Raw genomic sequence first — 20961 nt, 5'->3', positions numbered from 1 at the left:
TCCCGGAAATTTAACTCCCCCTATGGAAAGTTTTTCCCGCAGAAAATTTCCCCATGGAAAATTTCTCCTCGTGCTATTTCTCCCATGGAGATTCCCCCCCCCCCCTTGCGTAAAAATCTTCCAGAAGATTCCGACTCCGCTGAAAATTTCCCCCGGACAATTCCTTCAAAGTATATACAGATGTAAAATGGTGTCGCCAACGAGGAAGTAAGACAAATAAAACGAACTTTATATACGAACTCTGGCAAATTCCCCGTGTAAAATTTCCGGTGGAAAGTCCACACTCAGAAACTGCCATCCCAAAAGGAAATTCTCCCCGTCGAAAATCCATCCCCAGAATATTTCCTCACCCCTGAAAAATGTCGGTACACTTCCCTGTAGCAAATACTATATGTGAACAATGGGAAAATTTCATAACTTGTGGCCCTTCCTCCAGTGGTTTGGGGGGGGGGGTCAGATCATCTTCAAAGACGTAGTTATTGTACTTTTCAACTACATTGAACAAAACGACTATCTCGAAACTTTGATCAGACTATTTTTTGGAAAAAAGGGTGTGGAAGAGGGTTAGTTGCCCTCCTTTTTTTTTAACTTAAAAAGGGCAGTAGAACTTTTAATTTCCGTTTTGATGAGCCTCTCGCGATATTTTAGGACAACTGGCTTAACGCGATCACCCCTGGAAAAAAAATTAAATAAACACGCATCCGTGATCTTCTGGCAAAAAAAAAATACATAATTCCACATTTATACAGATAGGAGCTTGGAACTTCTACAGTAGGGTTCTCTGATACGCTGTTTCTTGCGTTTTTTGAAAATCCGAAAAAAAAATTCAGGCTCGTAGCCTTTGATGGATAACATTGAACATAATGAATATTAGCCTAATTTTAACATCTAATTTTAATTTTTAAATCGTCATTTTAACAAATGATAACAAACAGGGTAAAGATGTATTAGCCCCTTTGGTTTTAATTTTTTGTTGGAGTGATCACCCGCTTTCAAAATCGTATACACCATGTGTCGGAAAACCTGGGGCTGCTTCGGAGACGCAGCGATGCTGTGGTGATTGAGAGTAGGCAACCTCTTGCTTTCTTATGATTTGACTTGTAAAAGTTGGTCAATGTCAAGTCAGACTGAAGTCAAATTCACAAGATGTCAATTGCTTTTGCGGTAAACAAAAAAGAAGATGGGGCAACGTGGCCTTTATCAGTAATTCTCAAACTTTTTTTTCAACTGCACTACCTAGAATAACGGAAATTGCGCGGACCCAAGGCTGTCAACAGGGGCTGGGTTTACTGGGTTTGAATTGAATTGAATGAGAATTGAATGAGCCTTTGAATTTCAAATCGAATGAGCCTTTTTTCAAGTTTTTACGACAAAGATTTTAATAAAAACCTTATATGCCCCCAGGGAAAAACTTATAACCCTTGCCCTGAAGACTGTGGGGGGAGTGTCTTGCTCAAAGGTATAATTTCCTGAACTTTGAACTGCGTGGAACAAAATGGATATTTGAAATCATCATAGTAAGCCGATTCTTTTGATATATCTATTGATATAAAAATTCGTTTTTTAGAGTTTTGTTATTGATCGGCGTCACCCCTTACGTTCAGTTCGTTACCAGGAAATGTTTGGCAGGGGCGTCCCGAGGGGACGGGGTGAGGTGCACAGTCCCCCCAACTTTTTTGGCATTTGGTAGAATTTTCGCCGAAGGCGAAAACTTCGGCAGAAATTTTGCAAAATTACTTATTTCAACATAAAATTCGGAATAAATCAGGTAGCGATTCGTTAAAATTTTTGAAAATCGCCCCCCCCCCCCAATGAACTGAGGCTCGGGACGCCCCTGCTGTTTGGTAGACATTCAAGTTTGAAGATGTGAATTCTGGTTTTGTAAACTTACTTGTTTTCGGCAAAAGGCTCAATAAAAAAAACAGATATATTTTTAGGTGTTATTTTGTATACAATTATACAGTTTCATTCAACTCCAGCTATAATTACATCCATTTTTATTGGACTTGGGATTATATTCTGTGGATGCGCCATGGTTCATAATGTTTTTATCTGGCAAAGGGTAAGTTTTGCTCCTTTTCAATTGTAAAAATATAAAAGGTAATAATACAAATGATAAAGTTTATATCGCTAAGAAATGCCAGTACATTAGACCTAAGCCGGGTTATTTGGGGAGGGAGAGGGCTCGTCGGAAATGGTGACAAAACATGTCACTATAGAAGAACTACGAGATATTGGGGAACATTTCGGGTAAGTTTTTCGTTATTCATGTTATTGACTTATGGATGAAGTAAATATACCGCTCGATGCCTTTTTATGTTCTTTCCAAATATAATAATCATTTTTATCAGAAATGAATTTTACCCCCCACCCTATATATACCAATTTAGGGTATATATTTGCACATTAGGGGGGAGTTCAAACTTACTTCTGATTTACATAAGAAATAAAATTTGCCCTCCCCCCCTTAATTTGCAAATATATACCCTGAATTGGTATATATAGGGTTGGGGGTAAAATCCATTTCCGGCAAAAATGATTATTATGTTTGGAAAGAACATAAAAAGGCATCGAGCGGTATGCTTACTTTATTCATAAGTCAATAACATGAATAACGAAAAATTTACCACATTTCGTATGAAATCTAAGAAAAAATGGTTATTTGACATCTGTGACCTCTTGACACAAAAGCTGGTAAGCGTGTTCCTTTCGTGGATTTGAGCATCCAATAAAGAGAAGCCTGTATTTACCCCCCCCCCCCTAGCTTAGTCTAAAGTAGTAAAATTTACTTAATTAACTCAAGTTTGCGTAAATTAAACTTGCTCCTATCGTGAGTTTATCGGATCAACCTATTTTACGCCCCCCCCTAAAAATTTTCTTATCGGATCAACCTATTTTGCCCCCCCCCCCTAAACATGTCACTATGGAAGAACTTCGAGGCATTGGGGAACATTTCGTATGAAATCTAAGAAAAAATGGTCATTTGACACCTGTGACCTCTTGACACAAAAGTTGGTAAGCGTGTTCCTTTCGTGGATTTAAGTATCCAATGAAGAGAAAACACGACTACTATTTAAAGACTTAAAATGCAAACAAATGCAACAATAGAAAACAAAAAAGAGAAATATTAAAATAGAAAAAATATGAGATACAGGCTCGCCGGAACTAAATAGGCTACAGAGGCTCACCTTTTCAACATAGTGGCGTCAATATCGGGGCTCAGTGAGGCATATGTAGCGCAAAGGTAGAGTAGTAATCTTAGCATTACTAAAGAGATGTCCACCGATTTAAAGTCTTTCTGTGTCGAAAACATTAGCGAAATCACCAAAATTTTATCGATGATGAAGAAAAATAAGTACAAAGCAATCCAAGATCCCGTCGTCTATTCTAGTAGATTTATTTAAAAAAAAAAAAAAATCAGAAACAGAAGTTTTTTTTTTAAAGTGAAGAGCTCCATTGAAACCTAAGACAAGAAAGAACAAATTCCTTGATTAAAAAGGAGCCCAAAAAATAGCCCTATTGCAGTTCAGCTGGAGATGAAACCTATGAAGGTCATTTTGAAGCTGATTGGAGAGACGAAATCTAAGGCCCCGTTTTGTGCATCCCAAGTCTTTTAGTCTTATGATCTGGATTGATCAAACGAATTCAAAGTCAAGCATCTGAGCTGAACAGAAGTATTACAAGGCTTAGGTGATCGTAAAAAAGTTTCGACCCATTCTCGCTACGGATATAAATTTCATTCTTTTAAGAAAACATATCATTGCTTTTTCTGGCGAACCAGTAGGAGACAAAAATGTTTTGCACCCTTATGTGTTTCCATAAACATGATATTCTGACTCCCCCTCTTTCACATAAAAAAAACTGGGAGTTTCAAATCGATCCCTCCGGTCGTCCTCGGGGTATTGAAAATACGCTATTTCGATAGCCTGGGAGAGTATATTGTCTATTGATTTGCCTTACTGTTCAGCCATGAGTTGATTCAAAGTTCCAATTTGGCAAATATTTTGAAAACTTGATGGATCCGAGACTGCCATTTCTTACCCCCTACATCTCCTCCCTCCGAACACAAAACACGTAAGCCCTTGGCTCTTCCCTCGCCCCTACACTCCAAAAGTTTCCGTTCAATCCCGACCTGTCGTTCCCAAGATGTTACAGATATATCATCTTGATAATTTTTTTTTATTTATCTACACGCCTCCCCCCAACTCAAAATACAAGATCCACTTGCCCCCCTAGCTCAAAGTACAAGATGTACTTGACCCTCCAACTCTCCCTTAAAATTTCAAAGCAATCCCTAAGCCGTTCCTGAGATAATACAAATACGCTATTTTGATGACCTGGGTGCTCATGGTTTCTTTCGTTCTACATCGCTACTTCACCGGATCTAGTCTGATAGGGACTCATAGTGCTAACAGTTTAATTGACCGGCGACAAAATATGTTTAGCCCCTTGCCCATACAAATTTTGAATTTTCTTCTGGCCACCCCCTCTTCCTTCTCCTACACCACCTTAAACTTTTAGATCCATCTCATGATCCGTTCCTGAGATACTGCTGATTTTTTTTTTATAGTCTGAATGCACATAAATTCTTTTGATATGCCTTGACCCTCTCCCCCAGTCCATAGTTCAATGTTCATCTGTCCCCCTCCCCCTCCCCTCAACGATCCCGGAAAGTTTCAACGTAGTGCCCCAAGCTTTTCCTGATTTATTTTACATACACCATTTAGATAACCTAGTGGCAACGCATAGTGTCTTTTGAAATATCTTACACCTTAATTGTACGCAGATTATCAATCCTATAGTAGCTTATAGTTCAAGAATGCTTTGGCGGTTCAGAAACTAAAAAACTCTTGCCTTTCCCCTGTTCTGACATAATATTTGAATTCCCCTTGCCCCACCCTTCCCCTTCCTCTCTCTGACGGTACCTGACAGTTTTAGCTTCATCCTCAAGCCGTTGCCGAGATATGCCAGATATGCTATTCCGACGGGGAAGGCGCCAGGACATCGACACGTCAGGACCACTACTATCAGGACATCGGCAAAATCCGTCATAACATCGACAAAAAATCCGTCCGAACATCGACACGTCAGGACATTGACGGTCACAATCACTATACGTCAGAACTCCGACAGTCATAACATCGACACGTCAGTTCATCGACAGTCACAACTGCTACCGGTCTGAACGTCGACAGTCATGACATCGACATGTCAGTTCATCGACAGTCGCAATCGCTACCCGTCAGAACGTCGACAGTCATAACATCGACACATCATAACATCAATTTTTTTTCGTAACGAAAATCCGTCAGAACCACTAACCATCAGAACGTCGACGGTCATAACATCGACGCGTCATAACATCTAAAAAAAAATTTCATAACGAAAATCCGTCAGAACCACTAACCGTCAGAACGTCGACAGTCATAACATCGACACGTCATAACATCTGAAATTTCAAAACTTTAGTTTTTTGGAGTTTAGGGGGGGAAAGGTACCTAGGGTAGGTTAGGTTACGTATTTAATATATGCTATGCTTTACCCCACGCCCCTGATGTGCAAATATATAGCCGAAATTTGTTTCTGAACTATTATATTCTTATTACTATTATATAAACTTATATTTTTTTCATAACGAAAATCTATCAGAACCACTAACCGTCAGAACGTCGACAGTCATAACATCGACAAGTCATAACATCAATTTTTTTCTAGATGACGTTTCGATGTTATGACTAGCTATGTACTGATGGGTAGCCCTTGTGACTGTCGATGAACTGACGTGTCGATGTTATGACTATTGATGTTCTGACAGGTAGCAATTGTGACTGTCGATGAACTGACGTGTCGATGTTCTGACGTATAGTGATTGTGACTGCCAATGTCCTGAAGTGTCGATGTTCTGACGGATTTTTTGTCGATATTATGACGGATTTTGTCGATGTCCTGACAGTAGTGGTCCTGACGTGTCGATGTCATAATATCGACACGTCATAACATCTAAAAAAAATTTCATGACGAAAATCCGTCAGAACCACTAACCGTCAGAACGTCGACAGTCATAACATCGCACGTCATACCATCTAAAAAAATTTTAGATGTTATGACGTGTCGATGTTATGACTGTCGATGAACTGACGTGTCGATGTTATGACTGTCGACGTTCTGACGGGTAGCGATTGTGACTGTCGATGAACTGACGTGTCGATATTACGCCTCCTGATGTTCTGACGGGTAGCAATTGTGACTGTCGATGTCCAGAGGTGTCGATGTTATGACTGTCAATGTCCTGACAGATTTTCCTTGTCGAAGAAATAACGTTTAGTGCTTGTGACGGTTTGATGAAACGGTAGCATCCCTTCCGATGCCCTGGATATGTGAATTATATTTTGATCTGCCTGTCCTCATTCCCAAGTCAAGATTTGAGATCCACTTGACTTCCCCCTTTCCTTGCTGAAAAACATAAAAGCTTGATCTTGATTTCCCAAATCATTCCCTAAACTGCTGATATTAAAAAAAAAAAAAAAATAATAAAACGGACGCGCATGGACTATTTTGATTTATTCAGGTACCCCAGTTGTTTCCAGATAATGCTCTTGTAAAGTTTTGGAACCTTAGCTTAGCAAACGCTCCCTAAGAGCCTTTCTAATAAAATCCATCTGTGAACATTGGCTAATTTACATAATTTAAGACCATTGCACCTGGGGTTTTGAGGGATATGTTGACCCTGGAAGTGTACCCAATAGGCCTTTCAATGTTTCTGAACAAATTGACTCTCAAAATTTGGATCTTACGTCATTATACTGGCGGGGAGGTGGGCTGGGTAGCGGAAAAGGGCACGTGAGGGAGACTGGCTGCCCTCAAATCACTCCCAGTCCCTTAAAACGGTTTGAGGATTCAATCGGACGAGCTTTCTCCGAACTTTCTACGACGGCCTCTTCCATACGAAGTGACCGGGAAAAAATAAATAAATAAATTATACATTGAAGGTATATGGCTCTTTTTTTTAAGCAGTGTTACTACACTGCCTCCGACCTAGTTTTGAATCAAAGTTTCGGTTATTTGCCACAAGGATTATCGTAAAACATGCAATAACATTCTCTTTTTCTTTTGGTTCAATTCAGGGCTGCCATTATTAATTTAACAATATCCTAAGATTGCTTTCCAAAAGATTTCTTTTCATATATATATATATATATATATATATATATATATATATATATATATATATATATATATATATATATATATATATATATATATATATATATATATATATATATACTTAATGTACTTTGATATACTTAATATAAAGAATAGCCTTAGTATTTGTCTTCTGTAATGCAAAAAAAAGTATGAATAATGAAATTTTGAATGGTCGTAAAACTGAAACTAAAGATTTATGACCAAAAAATGTACAATTGTTGTAAGTTATTATTATTATTTTTTTTCAAAATAGGAGACCATGTTTACCATGGCCTAGTCGATCTAATATGATGAAACTGTAAAAAGGCCAAATTTGGGAGGTGGTAGGCCTGAGGACAATTTTATCCTTCTTCGAGTTTGTGCCTGATTAAGATCAAAGTCATTTGACCCATATAAAAATGCATTGGGATATCTGTATAAGTATCATTCAACTTTCAGGCAAATCGTATAGACAAAGAGACAACACTGCTATCAAATGTTTCTAATTCATTGTTCATCAAGTCTATATAGCCCAGAGGAGTCACTCTTGCAAGAATTTATTTCTTGAAATGAGGATGACTTTGTCAAAAGAGCAGAAACAGGCGGGTTGTGTGATAGTGCTTAGAAATTATGGGTAGATCGTAGTAACTGCGATGAATCGTGGAAGGACTTCTCCTAGTGGTTGTGCTTAGGCAGATGTCTCTATCTTTTGGGATGGCTCTGCCACCGCAATGAAAAAAAAGTCCCTATCTAATTTTCGTGACATCAACCGAAGTATAATTGTCATTTAAGACTGTAAGCGTGATCTAAGGTTTTCCTTACTTGACCAAATCCTTTAGTTAAATAAATGAATAATGTCATCTAATTAATAGTTGTGTCTACTTCTTTTTTTATTGTCTGTACCTTCCTTTTTTAGAACTCTTGGACTTTTTACTATAAATTCAATAGTAAGGCTTATTCTGTTCATATCCAAATTTCATATTTCTTAATTTAACGCTCTTGGCTCAGATTATTATTTCCCCATTAATGAAGCAACAAGTGCGAAAGTTTAGATTTTCTGCGCATCAACCCATAGACCTTCTAAAAAAAAAAAAAAGACGGAACAGAAACATTTCCCATCAAATATATTATCTATCCATATTATTGGCAAGTATATGTAACTTTACAGAAAACCCGTTTATAGGAACCTCATTTATTTTTATATACGAATATACCAAAGAGTAAAACCAATTAACAAGCCCGGCTATCTCAGTAGTTTCCGACTCCTATTCTTGGATTCGTGGGCTTGAACTCGCCTTTGACTTTTTTCGTTGATAAAAACCACAGTTTATAGAATTAGCAGTATGATCATTCTCTATCTCTCCCATTATAAAAACCCGGACAGGGGTGCGAGTGCTCCGGAGAACGTTTTTGCAGATAGAAACATAGGCGTTATCAGATCTTTTCGCGGGTAGACAAGTCAGATTTCTCTTGGACACGAAACAAATGGAAACCCGCTATTACGAATAATGCACTTGGTAACCATTTCTCAGTGATTGACGATAACAGACTAATCCGCTAAGGCAGAAACAAGTGGGAGGAGCTTTTTGTTCGCACCGAGACCGAAGACCAGAAATTATCTGCGATAAGCTTACTGTCTATAAACTGTGATAAAAACTAAAATATTGAGAATGTAATCCTCTTCGGGTAAAAGTTGCATTTGTAGAGTAAAAATACAATAGTAGACCATTTTACCAGTGAAGATGGATAAAAAACTCAACTATAGGTGAGGAGATCTTTCTTTTCATGAATGGGTATTTCTAGGTCATGTCCAAGCCATATTATAGTCATAACTGTTGATAACAAAAATCCAAGATTAATGACTATCATGGTTCTTTAAGGATTATAGCGTCACATTTGTATTACATAAGATAAACTGCTGTCCCAGGCTTCCATGTTTTCTATTTTAAGAAATTATACCTTAAATCATAAATCTGATTTGTCAGTCACAAATTGTATGCTTGAAAGTAGTCAGAAAGTGCTTAAAACTGGTCAACTCGAGAAATTGCGAACGAAATGCGTAATTTGAGCTGTAGGCTGGCGTAATTTTCACTTTATGGACAAGGGCGGCTTGCAATGTGGCCCTTGCATTGTAGATATAATCTACCCTGTTTTATTAGATGGATGGGGAATCGAGTTGAAACTTTTAGGGTCAGACTGGAGGACATACGCATTGGGAGCCCAAGGGCTAGAGCCCCCCATGAAATCCTAAATTGTCGCAAATTTCTGTGCAGTTCTAATTCAATAATTATAACTATTATAGAATTATTATATAAAATTTACAAAACATTATGAATATTATGTATAACAAATATAATATTATAAAATATATAAACTGTATAAAAATATTATATAAAATGTAATTACGATATAAAATTATCAGAGACAACGCTTAAGCGTTAAAGTGATCAGGGGGCAACCACCACCCACTCCTAATTCCTTTTCCCCCAAATAGTCCGAAAGTCAAATAACTATGTCTGCGGGTTTGACACCCCCAGCCCCTGGGGCAAGGGCTATAAGTTATGGTATTTGCCATTGTTAACATGCTGTATAATGTTTTTATGGAAGGTAAGGACTTAAAAACCTTGGAGAGGGCTCATCCAATTAGAAATCGAAAGTTTTAGTTCCTTTTTTAGGAGTCAAACGTGATCAGAGGTTAACCACCCCCCCCCCCCTGCCTCATGCCATTTTTTGTCATTACTATTTTTTCAAAATAGCCCAAAAGTCAAATAAGGATAACCCAGTTGTTGACAAATTCCCCACAGCCCCTGGGCAAGGACTGTAACTTATGCAAGATGCCCTTTATTACGTATAATTTTTTTTGGGAAAAGGTGGTCATATAAATTTTGGAAGGGGCTCCCTCAATTAGAAATCAAAAGTTCTTGTTAATTTTTTTTTAACTTCTTGAGTCCAAAGCGATCAAATGGCAGCCAGCCCCCCCCCCCCCATGCCCCCTTTTCCCCAAACGTGTCCGATCAAAATTTTGAGATAGCTATTTTTTTGAAAAGTCAAAAGGCCTTATAACTGTGCTTCCGGGGTTGAAACCACCCCAGCCCCCTGGGCAAGGGCTGTAAGTCATGCAAGTTGCTTATTGTTAACATATAAGGTTTTATGGAAGGGGTATTCGTATAAACTTCGATTGGACATCGAAAGTTTTAGTGCCCTTGTTAAGAGCTAAAAGTGATCAAAAAGCAGCCAGCCCCCTACGCCCTTCCCCCCGCCAAATGTATCAGATCAAAATTTTGAGATAGCCGTTTTGTTCAAAATAGTTCAAAAGTCAAAAAAACTATGCCTTGGGTTCTGACAACCTCCTCCAGAGGACAGAGGGGGCACTTGCCTCGGGTGCAGAAATTTTAGGGGCGCAAAATTCTAAACAGATAATCTAGCGGGTGTAATCATTTTGTAATTTTTTTCTTAATTTTATTAATAAAGTAGAGGACGCAGTTAATAAATGAAAATAATTAATAAATCAATAATTAATTAAAAAAAAATAAAAAAAATAATGAAATAATAATATTTAAAATATTAAATTTAAATAATTAATAATAATTAAACAATTTAATAATTTAAACGAGAAATTCAAAAATAAATTATTAATTAATTTATAAATTAAAAATAATTCTGTTTATGGATGAAAATTTTGTTAAAATTTGGGCTGAAAATTTTGTTGGAGACAGGGGATGGGGGGGGGGGCTAATCAAGATTTTGCCTCGGGCGTAAGAAAGGCCTGAACCGCCACTGCTAGGAACGACTGAGGGGTATTAAGTTGAAAATTTCAAGGTATGTTGAAGAGATTTTCAGGGTAACCAGTCCCCTCCTAATTGTTCTTTTTAGGTGTCTCCCCCCCCCCCCCTGCTCGACACTGATCGAAATTTTGGAATTGTCCTTTTGTTTAAACTTGTCGAAAGGTCTAATAGCTATACTTTCAGGAATGTCATACCCCCATAGACCCGGGGCAAGGATTGTAAATTGTGCAATTTGTTTATTTTTCGAATGCATGATTTATCATTAGGAAAGGGGGGAATGTTAGATCCTGAATCTTTCCAAAAAAGTTTCAATGTCCCAATGCCTCAATAAGGGCATTGAGGCCAAATTTCGAGAAACGTTGGGTATGTTTTTTTTTTTTTTCAGGAGCATAATTTTATTTAGACATAAACAACAGAAAAACAAACGCCAAGGAACCAATGTTGATCTAAATCAAAAGAAAGTATATGTATCCAAGTTATCAAAAAGGCTTATCTGCAATATCTTAGGAACAGATAAGGGTATTAACTTGAAACGCTACGACTACTGCTGCTATTGGGGCCGTAAATGAGACTGGTTTTCACTGCAGCTGTGACTACTTCCAACTGCGACAACTTGCAACTCTGATAGCGACTGCTTGCAACTGCTGCTACATCTATTTATAACTACTTTCAGGGAATGTTAAGGGGGATGTTGAACTTTGAAACTTTAATCTTGAAAAGAATACTACTTTGATGTTTTTGATACTTTGAGGATACTTGATGTTGAAAAAAAAGTGATGTTGAAATGGGGAATGTTTAAAAGCTTGAAATTTTGGCAATCAAAAATGCAGAGATTAATTGAAAAAAAAAACTTTCCTAAAAAGAAGTGTTTCAAAGAACAGTAAAGAGCCATATATAAACCCATCATTCCTCGTGCTTGAATAGTTGCTTTGGGCCCTAAAACAGTTTTCAGTTCGAACACATTATAGTTCAAGGTATACAGTTCAAACAACAAGTTTTAGATTTTTAGCGAGAGGTATGTGCTAAATCTCACTCCCCCCCCCCCCTGTTTGAATGATCATTTTCAGTAAAATCCCAAAATTAGTACAAGCAGCTGGTGAGAAACATAAATACCCCATTTAACCCGGAAACATGTCAAATATTTGAACTTAAAAGTAACGCTTTTTTTTCTTCTTTTTTTTTTTTTTTAGTTTGGTACTGCTTAAATTATTAATGTTGTTTAAATTAAGCGGGTGATAAGTTATAACTCGAGACGAATATTCATTATAATATGTGACTCCCTTTGTAGCGGATAATAAATGTGAGAAGGCAACTACAGCTGCTAATGACTCATCGTAGTACCAAGCCGCCTGAGGCCTATGCAGCTGCTCGTGCTCCTTTTCATTCTTATAGGTAGAGCTTCTACCTATCTACCTATATAGGTAGAGCTTCTACCTATCTACCTATAGGTAGAGCTTCGCTCTACCTATAGGTAGATAGCTTCTATAGGTAGAGCTTCGCTCTTTGCTCCCTCCCATGAAGTTCTTAATTCCTTTAAATAATTTTTATAGCCCCTTCATATCCCATTCGATTTCGTACTGCTTTGTTGGGCTGCAACCAGATTGTGAAAAAGCGCGATTTTGAGTGATTAATCATCCTTCATCATCTGCAATATGTGATCTAACTTAACATAATGTTCAGCCCAGTGCCTAATATTGTTTGTTCTTAAATGGATCTTATGGAAAATATCTGGCATATCTTCTTCATATTTTTGTGAATTTGACGCATCAGACGCATCATGTGAAGGATGACTTTAGAACTGTCATTACCGAAGACTATTGCATCCTAATCTAATTCTAAGACTTATCTTCCTTTTCTTCCAATCATTTCCAGCTCTGATAGAGCTTCTAGTCTTAGAATCTAGTACTAGAATCTAGTGGCTTGCGTATTCCGCTTTTTATACGCTTTTCTTTAATTTTTTCTGTTAAGCTCAAAGATAAAATCTTGTGCGTGTTTTGTAAATATATATTTCATTCATTCTATATGGTCTGAGCATTGTATATAGATAATATTATTTATATACAGTGGGTCCGAGTGAGCAGAAATTCTGTACACGCATGGATATATTAATCATTTACAACTTGATGACATGGAACAAACTAGTTCACTAATCTTAATAAAGGCTATATTTTTATATAGGCTTTTATATGCTGTAAGTTGACTAATTACCCGGTTACAGCTAATGATTAGATAATTGATTCTTTAGGGGGGGGTGCTTAAGGGAAGTTAGAAGATCTTTGTATATTTATAAAGTATAGACTATATGAAACTTTTGCAAGAATGATGGGCTAAAACTAGCTAGGCTACGACAATTATCAAAGAGTAAAATAAAAAGTTTCAAAAAGTTTATTTTTAAATTTTTTATTTACGAAGACACTAAAAAGTAAAAAAAGTTGTTTTTTCCAGTTAGCTGGAGTAATTCAATATAATTAATCCTAGAAATTAAATTGCATGACCAAAAAAAGAAATCAAAATGCTCAATTATTCAAAGTTTTACTATTCTTTCTAAGGATTCTGAACTAGGTGAAAGTATTGAAATTGGCTGATAATTATTAGCATGTTTTATTCCTCTATTTATATAAGGCAAGCAATTTTATATATGTCTGAAGAGATCTATAGATAACTTATATAGTTTTATAAAGCCATACAAAAACGGTACCAAATGAACTACGAAAAAAAAAGTAAAAAAGAAGAATAACTGGCACAAAGGGTAACATGCATAATATCGTTAAATATAAAAAGTATGATTTTTTTAAGGGAATATTTTTTTCCTTCAAAGAAAAAAAAATATAAATCAAAGATGAAAAAAAAAAAAAAAAAAACGGTCAAACCAATATATACACAATTGTTACTCTATGTCAGACCACAGTAGTAGAAAATATTCGTAATTAGGTACCTCTATGAGAACATCAAAGTAACTGGCAAAAATAATAAAATAAGTATTGTATTAATACTTATTAGTATTAATAATAAAAAGCACTAAAGCATAGTGCTTTTATGTTCTCATACAAGTACCTAGTTGTGAATATTTTCTACTACTCTGGTCTGACATGGAGTAGCAATTATATTTATACTCGTTTGATCGTTTTATTTATTTTTTTTCTTTGATGTATATTTTTTTTTCTCTTTTAATTGTTATGTGCTAGATTATGTATGTCGAACGCTGAAGACGTGTTTGATAGAGGTGAAAGATTCGTATGGTGCTTTTTTTTCTTCTTATTTCCCATAGACCCGTTGTTTTCTCAAGATTTCTTTCTTAGTTTCATTTCGGCTATAAATATTCCATTCACAACTTTACCCTATTTTCAGGAGCAGTCAAGAGTTACACGAAGTCCGTCCCAAACTGGATCTCCCCATTTTGGGCATGAATATGACGACACTATTCTTAGCCGAAAGATGGGTTCTCCACTTGACCCTGCTATGACTAATGGAATACCTCCTGCCACCCTGGACTTAAGTGTTATTGCCCCTGCTGCGCACGAGCTTTCAACACTTGTCTAATCACATGAGTAATAGTCAAAAGTAATTTCGCCAGAATTTATTATATTTATCAGTCTTGCCCTCCCCCCCACCACTCTCTTGTCTGCATATTTTGTTCCTTGCTTTTCTTAAAATGGCCATAGAGCCTGTTGGACGACAAGCATTAAAAACTATGTGAGGACTAAAACTCCTGTGAGGACTAAAGGAAAATATGTTGCCCACTTCCCCAAACACGAAATTACATGTTTATATTACCGGATGGCAGAGCCGATTCATGATGGCTCTACTAAATGAAGATGGCAATTACTGTTGTGTTTTTTGATGATTTATTTTCTTCAAGTCTAAGGTACATAGGATAGGCCTACATATAAGTCAGCCTTAAAGTATAGAAAATTTCTTAAAATGACGGGTGTGGTAACAAACAAAATAATCCAGCTATAAAATCTTAAAATTTTGTAATGTGTAGGCACTTCAAGAAATATTGTCTATTTGTCACAACGTTTTACGATTCTTGGAAATATTTCAAAATATACTGGAATTCTTCACCAGCGCTACCTATTTTAAGCAAGAGCTTTTTTTCGGAATTTCTCAAAAAATTCTAGAGGGTTTTGTGGCAAACAATTTGTATACTGCAACGTATTTCAAAATATATTTAAAAAAAAAATTATTTAAAAAAAAATTATTTATTTCAAAATATTATTATTTCAAAAAATATTTATTTCAAAAAATATATATATTTCAAAATATACTAGAAATCTTCACCAGTGCTACCTATTTTAAGCAAGAGCCTTTTTTCGGAATTTCTCAAAAAATTCTAGAGGGTTTGGTGGCAAACAAACTGTATACTGCAACTTACAATACATATGTATTAGAAAATATATTTTTGGATTTTCAAAGGAGTTTTTTACTGATTATTCCATGAAAACTGAATTTTACAGTCTGCCCTGCCCTCTAGACATTTTGCACAAACACACGCCCCCTGGACTTTGACAAATACCCCCTTCGAGTATTTTAATTAGAATAGACCAAAAAAATTCTTCATTTGAAAAATTCTTGCCCCCTCCCTACTTTTTTTGTGAATTGGCACCCTGTGTTGAAACTGTATTGTATTTTGATCCGAAAATTTCAGAGAAAGTGACAGAGCAAGAGATAAGTTAAAAGCTGTCTGTTGCTGCAGTTTTGCTGTGGAATCTTTCGTCGAAAAAATACAAAAGCAAGACAACAGACTGCCATCTTCATTTGCTGTAAGGTACTTTCAGTAAAAGGAAAAAAAAATGATGAAATTCAACAAGGATATAAGACTTAGTAGAGCTAACCTTTTTTTCTTTCTTTTTTTATAGAGCAACATGAAATCATGAATTTAAGTGTACTTGGTCCAGATTCAGTTTTTATTTTCTTTAGAAAATACCTAACTGAATTATTTATATAGTTTAGTAGCTATTTGCATTTTGAAATGTGATGTTTTTTTATGTGTTCATAATTAAAAAATTTTTCGCAGTTCAACAGGAAAATAACAATGTTAGCTAAGAGTTTCTGTCAGCTATTGGAAACAGATGTATTATCCACCAAAAATTGTTAGATAACAATTCTCAGAAACTGATTAATTGAACAGTAAATTTTAGAAAAAGAATACAATCTACTAGTCTGCTCTTTCTGAAGATATTTGTAAAAAGCAGTAAAAGAATTGTAAATGAGCAATATTAGCAATTATGGATTCTCGATAAATGTTTATAGCACATAATTTAGTCATCCTGCTTTGCCGCACTGTCAATTTCTGATTGTTAAACTTCAGGTTCTTCACAATTTGGTCCAACATCGATTTATTATATTATAGGAATTGTCAAATATTGTTAGACAAATTGTTAGCTAACAATTTTTGATAGGATGGGGGAAAATGGCATTAATAAGTTTTCTGCTAAACTTTGAAATGTGGCAGCTAGAAGAGAACTTGTTTAACGTATAATCAGTTGTCGTGTATATCTTGCTGAATTCCTATCTTTTCTTCATTTATATAGAAAACCTTATATGGTTGCTGAAGAAATCTTGGCAGATATGACCCCTGGTGTATAATTCTGACCTAATTTATATTTCCTGTTTGTTATAGACAGCTGTTGTTTTTTTTTTGTTTTTTTTTATTGTTATTATTAGTATTATTCCTCCCTCGTTTTGTCAATTTTAGTCCTCCAGGGTTCAGTAAACATATCTGAGAATTTGGAAAAGTTAGCTAATTGCAGGTTTGAAAGTGTACCGTGACATTTTGCTGAATGAAACAGAAAAAAACCACTAATTTTTGCCTTTTTACAATATAACCCATTTTGCAGGAAATGTGCCGAAACCTGACGTCTTCATGCTTAGTTTCTAATGTTCTGATGTTAAAAATTTAAAACTGTCGCAATTTTTGCTTGTTATTGACTAATGTCGATCCTATTAACTAGCAAAAACAAATGGAAAGTTCTATTTTGACTAATTAAAGTTGAAGATTCTTAAAATTCAGTCCTTCGATTATAAAATATAATGTCCCATTTTGGGACATAAGGATTCCTCCATCTTGGATTCCTTGGAAATCAGTTTCTTCTTCTCTCAATTGTGTGTTGCTCTCCCAGAAAGACGTAGCCTAAAATTGTTTTGTTTTGTCTTTTTGTTACCCTACTACATTAAGTTCAATTCTATGAAGTATGTTTGTTGAAGCTCAAAACACTTACTTTTAGTTTTTTTATTTTAGCAAGAAGGCTGATAGATATGTATTTTATATGCTTTGCTACCTTATAAATGTTTTTTGACTAGTGGTTAACTGCAGTCAAGTCAACCGTAGATCGTACCGTAGTCCTGATAAAATTCGAACGTTGAAAGCTTGATACTTTGTCGTTAAGCCAATTTTCAGAAATAATTTTTGAGGAACTTAGATCGAGTCCACTTAAAGCAGCCTATTACCACCTTTGTCAAAGATTCTAAAATCTGCGAGTGAAATTTCCTGCATCCGTAAAATTTCCCGAAATTTTCTTACTCGACTCAATAACAGAATGTAAAACTTCTTAGGTTGACTTTAGGTAAACTACTGAAGTCCAAGGTCCAAACGCACTCAAAGAAACGGTTAGGTGATATTACGTCATTGGGTTGCGACAACCCTCTCTTTGTGTCAAGCGATCTTCCTTTCCTCAGAGATAGTGGGGAAAAAGAAAACTTTTGCATTCATCTTTTTATTTAATTTTCGGGATTTGAAGGAGCTTTCAACCTTGTAGAGTTGGCTTTCATTTTTAAATTTGTAAAAGCTGCTAAATGTGTCTGGTTGGACAATTTTTATTTGCAATATTGTTGTAATTAAACATAGAGAGTAATTATAACATTTGCATTATTTCACAGGATATTGAAAGTAAGTTATTTATGATTCCCGCTAGAACATATCTCTGCACATTAGTCCCGGAAATTTTGTCTCCATTGGAAAACTCCAAGCCCAATAATTAGTTTTGGAAAAAGGGTATCAGATGCTCTCTTCACGTTAAGATCTGACGATGTTTATAATGGTTTTTAAGTTTGTTTATGTTTTAATCCTAAGTTGCCATACAAATGAATTAAACTCTTTTAAAGCTTTACTCATGATGAATTTATTTTTTGATAATTCTCGTTTATATTCAGAAGTATATCGCAGATATTTCTCTGTACCTTTGTAATTTTATTCTTTTTTCGTGTATGTACTACATGTATAGTACAAATGAGTATTTATTTGTAAATTTTGTGATATGGTATTTTTATATGTTTGTTGATTTTGATTTTGTAATTAAAATTTCTTTTTTTTACTTCCTATGTTGTATTTTTAATCTTGTTTTAAAGTAATAGTTTTCCTTCTAATAAGAAACGAGGTTTATCATGCTAGCCGCAGTAGTAATTGCTAATAAAGAATGGAGCTGTCTCATAGGAAAAATACTTCTTTCAGGATGCATACCACAGACCATGCCTGCACAAAGAGGGAGGGGGCTAGAATCAACCCAAAGGACCGTCTCCTGGGAAAAGTTTAAAATATTGGCCAGAAAAAGCTCTATTTTATGATTTTACTGACGGTTATAATGAGGCTCTGGCATATTTTTAACATACTGACTATTGCTTGCTATATGTTCACTTTCATATTTACTACACTATCATTGACACGAACCTTAATTTGGAGTAATCATGAAATAGGCTTTTAAAATAGAATGATTTGATTCTAAATGTTCAAACTCTTATTTATCCAGCATTCTACTCAAATTACTTTTAGAGGACAATTTGTCGTATGAAATATCCGGTCTGGCATTAAATATGAGAGTTTTCTTAATATTTACTTACAGGGACAGTTCAGAAAGTGACTCGCATATTGAAATTGAAGAATCAAAATAAGTGAAAGAACTGCTTATTGTCTGTTGGGCTTGAAGGCAACACTCCTAAACTACAATTCAACATAGGCCTTCTCAAATTAATTTTACAATGGTGTAGCAGTTCATTGAGACCCTCTTCTTGGAAATTTGCCACACGAGACTTCAAAGCCCCACGTGTGGAAATAGTTGGGTCAGGTTTTGTCCAGACCTTTTTGTAAGTAAAGGTCTCCCTATTCAATACACATCCAATAACCCAAATTTACCCTACCCCAAGATATAGCTTTCAAAACTTCAAAATATTTTCTTGGTTTTCAGGGAAAACTTTTGTGCCTCTGTTCGATCGACTGCTTTATGCGTTTATAGAGTAGAAACAGTACAAACGTCTCGGTGCTAAAAGTGGAAACATTCAAACGCGAAAAGGGTGTGACTGTGGTGTCAATTTGGGGTGAGGGGGGACTTTTACACACACCCCATCCCCCCTCTAGATTCTGAAAAATGCCTTATTGGGTGTTTTAATTGAAAACGCCTTTTTCCTGCTATAAAAAAATTAAAAATAAGAGCAAAATCCCAACCCTAGATTTTGAAGAATACATTTTACCCCCCCCCCCCTCTACATTTGGATGAATTGACGTCACTGTTGGGACTGCCTCTCCCTCCTTGCCAAAACAAAGTGGTCGGCAGCAAGATTTTATGAACAGGGTATCAATAAGCCAGTGGACCGTTTACAAAGTGCCATAGTGAGGACAGGGGCTAATTAAAGCAGTGGTTTAAGGATGCATCTTATAAATGTTTGATGAAACTGTTTGTGTGCCTGTTTATTCTAAAAAGTAGATTACTCTCTGAAAAGACCACTTAAATTTTAACTGCTGCAATTCTTTACTGAGTCAATTTTCAAATTGTTTTTGAGCAAAAGAATTAATCACAACTTCAGCATGGGATCCAAAAGAAGCTTCTTCTAAAAATGTAAATGACGCTCCCTGAAATTTCGAATTCTTCAGTCTCTTATATTCGAAATGACGTTCCATATTGGAAATTTATGTTTATATTGGAAATGACGAGAAAAAGACTAGGCTATCTGACAGGAATTTTCCAGGACAAGCAATCCTGGTAGTCGGGATAATTTGCGGTTCTTCCCTCCAAAAAAGTTTTGGACTGCTTTTGGCATCAATCACAAGAAATTTTTTGTATTGGCCAATATTTTTTATTATTTTTTTTTTTTTTTTTTTTTTATTTTTTTTTGCAGTCTAAGTAAGGTCAGACGCATTTAATATCAGTCAAAATCACTCGGCTAGAAAAACGGTGTAGTGTCAAATCGCAATAGTAGAAGTAGTAAGTCGTATAAAGGTTTGAACCCTACGCCTAAGGCATAGATATGTATGTAGGTTTTCAACGAATTGGGGTTACCAGGGTCATTTGCCTGCCAAGAGGAGCGAGTATAACTTGATTGGTGATTAGGATTTGAATATTTTTTAGGTTAAATACGTGGTCATTCATCTGTAAGTTGATTAGTAGGTTTTTTTTTTTTAAACTTGGCTAATAGGTTTTTAAACCTATTACTACAAACCCTACATGCATTCCATTTTTGGAACTAGGAGCGTGATGTTTGTGTGATGCATTCAGACTGGTTTCGTTTCATGGATTCATTAATAGAAGGACTAATGTTTTTTGAAAAGGGTAATTACTTCTTTAGTTTACGAGATTTGCGAATTTTTTTTTGCGAAAAGATATTTGCGTAAAGGTATTGCGAAGGTTAAGAATGCCTCACGGGTAATTAAAAAATGAGATGCTTGCATCAACGGTACAAAGAATAAGCTCAGATACTTAATAGATTTGACGTTTACAAGAGACATTGCTAGAAAGTATTCAATAGCTTAATTGAAAAGTAACGATAGAATGACATTGTGACTTGACCTAGCTTTACCTCGCCGATGTGGTCTGTATAATACATAAGTAACGTTTGAAAAATATTGTCAATTTAAAAAGAACGGGCTGAAAAGTGTTTTGAGGGGGACGGGTTGCATGGAGGGGTGAGTTGCACGAGGGTTCAGTTAAAGGGGATACAGTTGCACGGGGGGTTTCGGTTATACACGGGTTCAGTTACAAGGGGGGTTCAGTTGCACGGGGGT

General features: G+C 35.8%; 1 protein-coding gene across 6 annotated transcripts in view; it reads left to right on the top strand.

Moving 5' to 3' along the window:
• Positions 1-18215, top strand: part of LOC148939336 (uncharacterized) — a 142042-nt gene extending 123827 nt beyond the window's left edge. For 5 of the 6 annotated variants that reach the window (XM_089106990.1, XM_089106992.1, XM_089106989.1 and 2 more), the window contains exons 4-5: positions 1938-2062; positions 14319-18215. In XM_089106990.1, coding sequence (XP_088963116.1) covers positions 1938-2062; positions 14319-14510 — 317 coding nt within the window. In that variant the 3' untranslated portion in view covers positions 14511-18215. The remainder of the gene's footprint in view (positions 1-1937; positions 2063-14318) is intronic. The other variant, XM_089106994.1, reaches the window with a different exon arrangement.
• Positions 18216-20961: the final 2746 nt, after the last annotated feature.

This window comes from Artemia sp. Qi Xiang Cuo, chromosome 21 (assembly GCF_049724085.1).
Source record: "Artemia sp. Qi Xiang Cuo chromosome 21, ASM4972408v1, whole genome shotgun sequence".
NCBI classification, from domain to species: domain Eukaryota; kingdom Metazoa; phylum Arthropoda; class Branchiopoda; order Anostraca; family Artemiidae; genus Artemia; species Artemia sp. Qi Xiang Cuo.
This window is presented reverse-complemented; position numbering and strand designations above follow the sequence as displayed.